This window comes from Limulus polyphemus, unplaced genomic scaffold, assembly GCF_000517525.1.
Source record: "Limulus polyphemus unplaced genomic scaffold, Limulus_polyphemus-2.1.2 Scaffold971, whole genome shotgun sequence".
NCBI lineage: Eukaryota > Metazoa > Arthropoda > Merostomata > Xiphosura > Limulidae > Limulus > Limulus polyphemus.
Window position 1 is genome coordinate 98,064 of NW_013666581.1, and position 12,076 is coordinate 110,139.

Here is a 12,076-nt window from a genome sequence, read left to right on the forward strand (position 1 = left end):
GGTCTTTATAGTGTTCTGGTGGACCGACAACACCATACATAAATTAACCTGAAGACGAAAGGCAGAAGACTTTCGAAACATTGTCCTCTACATTGGTGTTTCTACAACAGGCAGTTGTTGTTCATTCAACTATGTTTCATCAAGTCATGGCAAGTTTGACTATAGCGATAGCCTGTCGATGACCCGCTACTATGGGTCAAAACGTTAGCTTTTTATGTCGATAAAACAAATGTTTCCTACTAAAAACCTGTTTAGTTACTCAGTAGGATTCTCAGCCAACATAAGATTGAAGTTTATATTTCTATCTAAGATTCTTACCTATTAATAGAACTAACGCTGGGGATGTTATCCTGATCACAAACACCATCCGCTAAAAGGCGGTCTCGAATCTCCCAGGCAAACATGGTGGGATTCTGTTTCTTATAGGTAGATATTGCCTCAACCACCTTTGGAGTCGCCACTTTAGGTTTACTGCCGCCGATGACCCCTGGTCTTATAGACCCTGTCTCATAATACCTGCATGAAGACATTGATAAGATCATAATACCTGCATGAAGACATTGATAAAATCATAATACCTGCATGAAGACATTGATAAAATCATAATACCTGTATGAAGACATTTATGAGATCAGAATACCTGCATGAAGACATTGATAGTATCATAATACCTGCATGAAGACATTGATAGTATCATAATACCTGCATGAAGATATTTATGAGATCATAATACCTGCATGAAGACATTGATAGTATCATAATACTTACATGAAGACATTGATAAAATCATAATACCTGTATGAAGACATTGATAAGATCGTAATACCTGCATGAAGACGTTGATAAAATGATAATACTTGCATGAAGATATTCATGAGATCACAATACCTGCATGAAGACATTGATAGTATCATAATACCTACATGAAGACATTGATAGTATCATAATACCTACATGAAGACATTTATAAGATCATAATACCTGCATGAAGACATTTATAATATCATAATACCTGCATGAAGACATTGATAAGATCATAATATCTGCATGAAGACATGGATAAGATCACAATATATGCATGAAAACATGGATAAGATCTAATTTAATTCATAACAACAACTACTTTATTTATCTACATAAAGTCTACAGAGTACTTATGAGATTGAGTTTCTCATTTAAAGAAGTTTGCTAGTTTCATAACGAGTGTTATAGTTCGCGCTATGAACATGGAAGGTAAAACAATGCATTCTAACAATCATTTCCTTTAATCTCTTAAAAATGTCAATTTATCATCATAGCAAAACAACGCTTAGAACCCCCCCCCCCCCGTTAGTGTTTTGATGTTATATCATTTGAAATGAAAAAAAAAGGCCTAGCATTTTTAGTTTTTTGGAGTTATTCAAGGTGTTTCTTAGCGATACATTTCTATTACATCGGATGTAACAAAATCTTTAAATGTTCAGTGTAGCGGTGACTCAACAGCTGAGAGTATGAAAGTATGCATCTATTATATTTTAGATTACAAAGTCTGTCAACGTTCAGTAAGAGTGACTCAAGAGCTGAAACTTTGAAATTATGCATTTAATCGATATTACAAAATCTTTCAACGTTCAGTAGTGGTGAATCAAGAAATGTATGAACGAAAATATGTATTTAATAATCTATATTGCAAAATCTGTCAACGCTAAGTAGTGGTGACTCAAGAAATGAAGGTACGAAAATATATATTTAATCTATATTACAAAATCTGTCAACGTTCAGTGCAGTTGTCTCAATAAACGAATATTGTATTTAACTCAGCACTACTAACAATGACGCAAGAACTGGAAGTATGTATGGACTCATTTGACCAGATACCGCAAAATTTGTTCACTAATGTTGACGCAATAAAAATTAATACGAGTAATTCAAGTAAAAAATAATAATTATTGTGAAGCTATTACGAAGAAATAAATTAAATTGTGATCTTGAAAGGATACCTCTAAATCCTAAGCATATAGTTAATTGATGACGAAAAAACAACAAAACACAAGCCAGTTAATAGTACAGAGACACTAAATAATAATGCCCTTGGGTTCAAATACACAAGCCAGTTAATAGTACAGAGACACTAAATAATAATGCCCTTGGGTTCAAATACACAAGCCAGTTAATAGTACAGAGACACTAAATAATAATGCCCTTGGGTTCAAATACACAATAACTCTTAAAACGACCGGATGTGTCGTATTTGATAATTATACTTTCTTATAATAATCATTTTTAAAGTTTTTTTTTGTCCTTTAGTGAAAACATAAAAAATTCTAAGTATTTATAAGTTGTCTTCACGTGCCGTGTTTGAATGTTTCAAACTGGAAGTAACAATAAAACAACAACAAAAACTGCTCAATGAAACTAAACAAAAATGATTCTAACATTGTGAAGCGAATCGTTTATTTATTCAATAGATAGTGACTAAATCAATCAAATACATGAAAGTGTTTTTAATTCATGAAAAGGAAAAACCTGAGAAATTCAAACGCAAGATATCTTTATCAGGTTAGCGTATTACCACCGAGTTACCGCAGAATGAAAATCGTCACTTAAAGCATCAATTCTCTCTGGTATTTCTGTACAAGAAAAGAAAATCATTCCGTCTTAAAACTGTGTGTTTACGCCTAGAATGCTGACCATCATAACGTCACTGCCACGAATGTAACCAAAAACGTCTGCACCTTGCGTTTTTGTTTCTCTAATTGAAAGAATGACTACCACTACTTCGCCACCTGATGTACTTATTCTCTGCCCGCAAAGATTGTAATCATGAGCTCAATTTAGAAAGATTACACACACGCTTCCAACAAAGCTTACCAACCGTAAGTTAACCTCCAGATCAGCCTACGACAACTGTAAAAGGCGACTCCTATAATTCCTTCCCTGGGTGTGAGTATCTCTATTCATGATCATGACTTCTATTAATTTAATTATGGGAAATTACCACAATCAATGATACTTAAGGGAAGTTGTGTTTTGATCTATACAAATAAATGTCAGGATGTTATTTAGGGAGATAGTGTTAACTAGACAGATAAATATGATTTCACTTCTGTGAAATTGTCTTTCATTTGGAAGAAAGCTCTTATGATTCCATTTCAATTTCAAGAAAGGCCTGTCCGGTGTGACCTACTAGCTAGTGTGCTGGACTGTGATCTGCGGATCCATGATTTGCGTCCCAATGTCGCAAGATCGCGCTTTACTCTTTGGGGCCATGAATGCGTGGTAAGAATGACGGTGAAATCTTACTATTCGATTAGAGTAGCCTAAGAATTGGCGGTGGGTGCTGTTCACTAGCTGCCATTGCTATAGTCTATCGGCTTGTGTAGCTTGGAACAAATATCAGAAACAAACAACCCAATTCTGAGAAGTTGTTTCGTTTGACTAAGAGAAATAATTATCACAATTTCAATTCTAAAAGAAGATGGTTGTTGTGATTTCACCTCAGGGGGAGTATCTCTCTGGTTGAAGGTGTAACTATTGTGATTTCATTTAAAAGGAAATGTCTTTCTGGTTATAAAAAGACAAATATTTTTCCCAATAGGCTAAATGAGAATAGAATTATGATGATCTCTACATGAAGATATTACATTCTAAAGTCTTATTGGTAGAGAGATGCAGCTTCTTATAAGATAAATCCAGATATTATTTCCTCTGTATATACGGATAATAACAACTTTCAAGCGTGAAGCTACAGTATTTTCTTTTCTAAGTGAAACGAAAGCTTCCCAGAAGTGAAACAAAGTAGTTACGTCGTCAACCAGAGAGACACTTCCCTTGAAGTTTAATCCTTAAATCACAATATTTACATCGTCAACCAGAGAGACACTTCCCCTGAAGTGAAATCAAAGTGGTTACATTGCCAAAATAACGCTCCATCTGGAATACTGATAAGGTGTCTCATAAAAGCCTGGAGCTTCATCATTGTTTGAGTATCTCGTTACATGAAAACTTTTCATCTTTTTTTTTGTAGGATATTACTAAACAAACTATTACATAATATCAGACTGCCTTATTTGTTTTTCTTGTAGGATACAATTAAATAAACTATTTTATAATATCAGACTGTCAAATGTTTCCACTGTGGGGTACTATTAAATGTGCTATTTCGTAATATCGTCAGACTTTCAGATTTTTTTTTGTAGGATGCTCTTAAAGTACTTCCCAATATCAGATTGTCAGATATGTTTTTCTTGTGGGGTACTATTAAACAATGTGCATTATCAGACTGTTAGATGTGCTTTTATTGTAGGATACTATTCTATGCGGTCGAATTCTATTTTTCTAGAATGTTAACTGAGCACATGAATACAGTAGGAAAGATCACACAGGAATATTATACAGCCACGTATGTTAAAAAAATGTACAAGAAACAAATGTATATTCAGAAAATAAAATGTATTTGTGTGAGTATGACCAGAACATCAGGAACCACTTCTTAAATATACACAAATTATAGATACGTATGAAAAATATTCCAAAAATATATTTTTTTAAATCTGCTAATCTAAATTTTGGGTCTTCTAAGCCTATTTTTTTATAACTTACCTATATGTACACACATATGTATAAAGTGTATGATTCAAACATATATTCCGAGAAAAATGTGTTTTTCCTGGATTAATAGAGAAAATTTACAATATGATGAATTTCTTGAAAATAATTTCTACAAGAGACTGATCACCGAACTATCGAATTTGCATGGCTCGGCACATTAAATTCTGTCTGAACAAGATGTGTCAATCATAAGTTTTATTGTTCCTCACACATGTGCTTCATTTTCTAACGAACACAATGAAAAAGAAACTTTGTACATCAGTAACATCAAGTGTTATGCCAGGACTAATTTTAGTGGAAACCTACAGGATTTTTATTCCTGCGTGTGATTCGAAGACAAAGAAGTCTATCAGTAGAATGGGAGTCAAAATAAAACTGGTGGTATATACACCCTCGGTGGCATCAAAGGAGACTTTATTCTTCGCACATTTGCACGTTGTGCTGAAGGTAAGGTAGAGGACGTCTTGTGTGAATCCTAGACATTTCCTGAGCCTATACTGCACATATCGGTGGGGGCACAAAAAGCATCTGTTTGCCCACCCACCCCTTATCTCCCTCAGACAACAGCTATTCTTTGTGTTGCTTTGCTTCAACTACTTCCCCCCTATGCACTCTGGCAAACCCACAAAAAAAAAGAAGAAAAAGAATCCTCAGAGAGACCACTCTATGGCTACAGTCCAATGCGAAACATATTGCTAACAACTGACACACACCAGAGAGAGGCTTTGCTTGTTGATTACAAACTAACAACTCCAGATGTATATAGCAAGCTGAGACGTTCTTTACATTCGTGTAAAATATCCTAAGGTAAGCCCAGGATATAATTAGAAGATCTAAGAGAAGATACAAGAATTGGCGGGTGTTTTAGATGATAAATGAGTCTATATATACCTGACAATGGCCTACACATAATCATGTCTTAGTGAAGGACTCGATGACGGGAATAACGACAAAGACATTATTGTTAGTGGTGTACGTCAGAAATATTTTACGATAATATTATTCTCAAACTTATGGTGATTACCTTTCAAGCTGTACCGTACTGTAATAATTCATTTACACACATTTAATATAGGCGGTTAACTATCATATATTATTTAAATTCGACTTACAATTTTACCTTATTTATGTCCAGATTATATTATCAAATTCAAGGGGTTGGTTAATTAATAAATCGCTAAGCACTAAAATAATTAGCATTTTTTAAAGAAATAATAAATATCATGAAAGAATTATCAAGCTAAGCATTCGTATAGGTAAAGAAAATGGAGAACTTTTTAAACTCACAAACGCTCCCCAATGGCACAGCGGCATGTCTGGACTTACAACACTAGAATCCGGGTTTCGATATCCGTGGTGGGCAAAGCACAGATAGCCCATTGTGTAGCTTTGTGCTTAATTACAAACAAACTCACAAACAAGAAATTGAACCCGCCCACTTTAGGCTTGTTATAGAAGCATGTCAACCAAATGGGACTTATAACGTTGTTTGTTCCCTGCCATATTTAGCTTTAAAATAGTTTGAGTAGTTAAACAAGTGCCTTGTTAGTTAGCTGAGTTGGCAGAGGCGAGGTAATATATCATAAAATGAAAAGGAATATATAAATAAATAAAAAACTGTCACAGCTTAAGACCATATACTACATGTTACATATCATTAATTTAAAATCGTGATTATTCCTGTCGTACAATCTTATTTTCATAATCGAACTTAGAGCTTGTAAAATAATGAACTTACGAAAAACATGGTATGAAGTTTTTGAAATAGCTATCTGTGGGATAATACATTTATTTCTGTAAAACGTTTCGACTCTAACAGCGAGACATGGCCACGTACACCGTTTAAATTACAAGTACGATCATCACAGACAAAAAGAAATAAATATTTTACTCCCACAGATAGCTATTACAAAAACTTCATATTGTTCGTCAATCAAGTGGTGATCTCTTACAAAACAAGCGTGATTGTAATATACCATGTGATAGCCTTTTACGATTGTTTCCCGCATTGTAAGATTTATTAACTAATTTTTTTTTACCTTCACCACTGCTCCATACTGATGGTTTAATGCATTGTCTTAATGATTATTGTTATATCTGAATTACTTAAACTGTGTTTTCCAAATCGAATCACGAATTACCTGTGAAAATAATTGTAAAAATATCAATAACGCGTTCATGACTGAAATCCTGTTAAATATAATATAAAAGAAACGAACGATGTGTACCAAGATATGTGTGGGTAAAAATAGGTACTAACATAAAAACACGCTGAAGAATAAAGAAACATACACGAATTTAATATATTAGTAATTAGCAATAGACAAAAAGATCATTAACCATATGGACCCTTAACATTGTAACATCCTGAAAGATTTTTTTTTCTCGTATAAATTTTCACGATAAAGTGTCGCATACGCACCATCAAAGACAAGTCCTTACAGTGATTGGAACAAAGACGCCATTCTCCAAGTACATCGCAATAATAGCTATTCTGCAGTATAACTCTGAATCTCGCTTTCTTTTTAGCTAGTTTGTCTGTACATAGTCACTGGACTAGGAAGATATTTATATCTCTCTACGACAAGACTTGCCAAATGGACCACTGTTACGGCTTTGATTAATTAATGGTTGGGAAAAGATAGCTTATTTACAGGTCCAGAGAATCACCTTCCTGTCATTAATGGTTATTTACAGGACCGAGAATAATCTTCCTGTCGTTAATGAGCTTAATCTTAAAACCGACAGTAAGCCAATCAACAGTACGTGAGTCTGAACAATGAACGGACTGGAGTGAAAATGTTTACTTGTTGGGTTTAATGAAACCCTTTACCAATTATAAACGTCAGGAAAATAACCTTAGGTAAACAAAAGCTATATTCCTAAACTGTTTATCAAAATTCATATAAATGTATGACTCATATAGTATTTATAGAAATCTAATTAACTTTAACAAGTTTTATGAGAACAGTATAAGTCATTTTATTGTTTTACATATTTTATTAGAGGCGACTAGAGATCAGACTTTATAGTCGTCTTTCCGATAACGTTAACGTTAAAATTGCCAAAAATTAGCGTTGACAAATTTCTTGAATGTTAATATACGAGTACTGACAAGGGCACGTGACGTTAAAAGATGACGGCGATATACGACAGAACAGAGTTGTGGGGGCGGGTGAAGGGAGGAGTTTCTGGTTAATTATTACGTTTTCCCAGGCGGTGACGGACAAAGCATTCCACGGAATCGTGAGCGACTTAGAAGCGAAATCTGAGACAGCTAAAAGCCAAGCCCCGTAAACCAGATAGATGGAACGACGAAGGCTGGATGCATAGAATCTAGTCAGGTTGTACTCATATTGTGATGGCTGACAAATTACAAAATCAAGAGCCCGAACGCAGGATAGAAAACATAAGAATGTTTTTGTCGGCTTGTATAGGAAGAGCTCTTCTGTTGGGAAAAGTTGCAGAGAATTTGTACATTTCAAATATACCTGCAATGGCTTTAAGTTATACCTTTCAAATATACCTGCAATGGCTTTGAGTTATACCTTTCAAATATACCTGCAATGGCTTTAGGTTATACCTTTCAAATATATCTGCAATGGCTTTAGGTTGTACATTTCAAATATACCTGTAATGGCTTTAGGTTGTACCTTTCAAATATACCTGCAATGGCTTTAGGTTGTACCTTTCAAATATACCTGCAATGGCTTTAGGTTATACCTTTCAAATATACCTGCAATGGCTTTAGGTTATACCTTTCAAATATACCTGCAATGGCTTTAGGTTGTGCCTTTAAAATATTCCTGCCATGGTTTCAGGTTGTACCTTTCAAATATAACTAAAATAGCTTTAGGTTATACCTTTCAAATATACCTGCAATGACTTTAGGTTTCACTAAAAGTACAGTGAGCTGAGATGATGTCATCGAAACACAATTCAGATGAGATAAGATAATAAAAAAAGACAGCAGAAACAGCAAGGGTCGTACTCCTTGTCAGTCGTTGTCACTTTTACTCTGTTGCTCTCCGCTCTCTCTCTCTGTCAAAACCCACATGTTCGCTGGCAATTTTCCTTGTTAAGAGAAACTTTAAGCCGTACTTGAACACAATAAACCGTGTTTTATAACCAATTACAAGAAACCACAGCTAGGCCATGTACCTCAAAAAGCGCGGTATGAGACTGACCATGGCTGCTGTCATTTACCAACAGAATGTTGGCAGCAAATACTGTATTAGCAGTTCCCAAACTCCTCCATATGGCCCCTTGCACGCAGGCTTCAGCACGTGCCAAGAGTCTGGCTAGTATCGTTCACGCAATTTCGAAATCATGCGTTTCCGAAAATTAAATTTTGCTAATTTAGCTGACGCGATCTTACCATAAAGCCGAGGACCAAGCGAAGAATGTAACGTGGAAGAGAGCTGCTTTGTAAAGAACTTTGCCATGGCATTCTTCTTGATTAGAAAGACCATTTTGTCGGCCTGGAAACAAAAGCACGGAAAAGAACGTGCACACACGCAACACTCCACTTACATACGGACAGAACGTATGTGTGCATTATGACCGCCTACACCTATTACGTGTATGGATGCTGCAAAAAACAACAACAGTAAAGACCGTTGCTGCTGTACGTGGCTAAGTCACTTAAAATAATATAAAGGCATAGTAACACAGACCATCCACACCTTCCTTCTGAGAAGTGTTACAAAAGCATGTAAAGTGGAGATATAAAGGCACTTTGAACACATAGAATTTCGTGCACTTAAAATCTAAGTCGCGTAGCAAATGATCGCAGATATTAGCTATCATACACTCATAGAAATGTTTCTGAAGGATTTGAAATACACTTTTCTTTTAAAGGAAATATTTGCTTACAAGTCACGCTCCCTCTATAAATCTAAATTTTATACCGAAGAAATTGAAACTTGAATATAATCCACGATACGTAATACAAATATGAAACTACTTTATTTGGATAGAGATATATATTTCAGAAATGATATCGTTCATTTTAGTGTCTAACCCACTTTATTTGGATAGAGATATATATTTCAGAAATGATATCGTTCATTTTAGTGTCTAACCCACTGTCATGGTTTTCAACTATAATAACACGTTATACATGTTGCAATTTTACTATTGTTTCGTACATTGATTATAAGAAGAAACAAGGTTGCAACATACTTTTTAGCTGCTCGATTGGATTATTATCTAATGAACATGTGTTGCATTTTCTTATGTTTTGATTGTTTGTTTTAAATTTCGCGCAAAGCTACACGAGGGCTATCTGCGCTAGCCGTCCCTAATTTAGTAGTGTAAGACTAGAGGGAAGGCAGCTAGTCATCACCACCCACAGCCAACTCTTGGGCTACTCTTTTTACCAACGAATAGTGGGATTGACCGCAACATTATAACGCCCCCAAGGCTGAAAGGGCGAGCATATTTAGTGGGATGGGGATTCGAACCCGCGACCCTCAGATTGCGAGTCGAGCTCCCTAACCACCTGGCCATGCCGGGCCATTATGTTTTGAACACCATGCATGTGGACCAAAACTGTTGATTCTACACATATTGCCAACAGATCGTAAGAGCGGGATCCAAGTACTTTGTAATTATTTTATGGGGCCTGCCACTTGTAAGTGGAGGTGTAAAGTCTGTGATGTTCTATATTTCAAAACGACTGGATTAGTTGGATTTTGCGTTTACATACGATCATGCTCCAATATATTAGCAAGTTGAATCTAAGAAATATATCAGATTTTACGGTTTAATTATCTCCAAACTAGTAGTATAACATGGGTAAGCGTTCCTACAGATTAATTTAATTTTCAACTACTACTTTATCAAAAGTAGAAAATGATCTTTATCGTTTCTTTCCTGGTGGCTTATATTGAAACAAACTATAATCATTGTAACTCAGCAGATTCACACAGGCTGGCACAACTAAATAACAACTCCAATATTCACACAGGCAGACACAAATAAGTAATGAATCCACCATTTACACACGCAGACAGACACGACTTATTAATGAATCCGATATTCACACAGGCTGACGCAATTAACTAATTAATTCAATATTTACACAGACAGACACAACTAAGTAATGCGTCCAATTTGGATTCATTGCTTAGTTGTGTAAGCCTATGTGAATATTGGATTCATTGCTTAGTTGTGTAAGCCTATGTGAATGTAACACTAACAGCTGTTACATTTCTTAATGGAAAAATAGTTTAATAAAGATGAGAGAGGGTAGCATGTTATAAAATGAGGGGAAACGTATAAGGGCTTCTAAGTGCGTCTGTGGTTCAAATATGTCTCCATGCAAAAATAATTATTAAGGTTTTTTTTCGTATTATAAAAGGTAAAACAAACAAATAGCATTAAAAAAGTTAAACATGTGTAAGTTATGAAATTTGTGGCGGGGGGGGGAACTAAATTTTGGTGTGGTATTTCTAAAACAGTTACTCTAGCTGCGTGGTTAAGTTTTCTGTAATCGAGGCGGTACGTTATTTAGTGTTATGTTGTTGTCTAAGTAAGATTACTGTAATCGGAGCGGTAAGTTAGTAAACACATTGTGTAATATTACTGTAACGGGAGCAATATCTTAGCTATTTCAGTAAGATTATTCTAGTCGGAGCGGTATGTAATAGTTAAACGTTTGAGTAAGATTACAGTAATCAGGGCGGTATGTTTGAGTTAACTGTTTGAGTAAGATTATTGTAATCGGGGCGGTAATTATAGTTAACTGTTTCGGTAAGATTACAGTAATCAAGGCGGTATGTTTGAGTTAACTGTTTGAGTAAGATTATTGTAATCGGGGCGGTAATTATAGTTAACTGTTTCGGTAAGATTATTGTACGTGAGCGGCATGTTGTAGCAAAATGTTTTTGTAATCGGAGCGGTATGTTATATTTACCTGTTTGTATAAGATTACTGTAATCGGAACGGTATGTTATATTTACCTGTTTGAGTAAGATTACTTTAATTGGGGCGGTATGTTATATTCAGCTGTTTGAGTAAGATTACTTTAAATGGGGCGGTATGTTAGATTCAGCTGTTCAGGCAAGATTACTGTAACCGGGGAAGTATGTTAGTAGGTTTTTTTGGTAAGATAACTGTACACGAGAGATATGTTGTAGTTAACTGTTTGGGTAAGATAACTGTAATAGGGGAGGTATGTTAGATTCAGCTGTTCAGGCAAGATTACTGTAACCGGGGAAGTATGTTAGTAGGTTTTTTTGGTAAGATTACTGTACACGAGAGATATGTTGTAGTTAACTGTTTGAGTAAGATAACTGTAATTGGGGCGGTATGTTAGATTCAGCTGTTCAGGCAAGATTACTGTAACCGGGGAAGTATGTTAGTAGGTTTTTTTGGTAAGATTACTGTACACGAGAGATATGTTGTAGTTAACTGTTTGAGTAAGATAACTGTAATTGGGGAGGTATGTTAGATTCAGCTGTTCAGGCAAGATTACTGTAAC

General features: G+C 35.2%; 1 protein-coding gene across 2 annotated transcripts in view; it reads right to left on the minus strand.

Annotated features, from left to right (window-relative positions):
- LOC106461492 (paired box protein Pax-5-like) overlaps nucleotides 1–12,076 on the minus strand; it is a 75,566-nt gene that overhangs the window by 41,418 nt on the left and 22,072 nt on the right. For both annotated transcript variants that reach the window (XM_022388465.1, XM_022388464.1), the window contains exon 3: nucleotides 319–516. In XM_022388465.1, coding sequence (XP_022244173.1) covers nucleotides 319–516 — 198 coding nt within the window. The remainder of the gene's footprint in view (nucleotides 1–318; nucleotides 517–12,076) is intronic.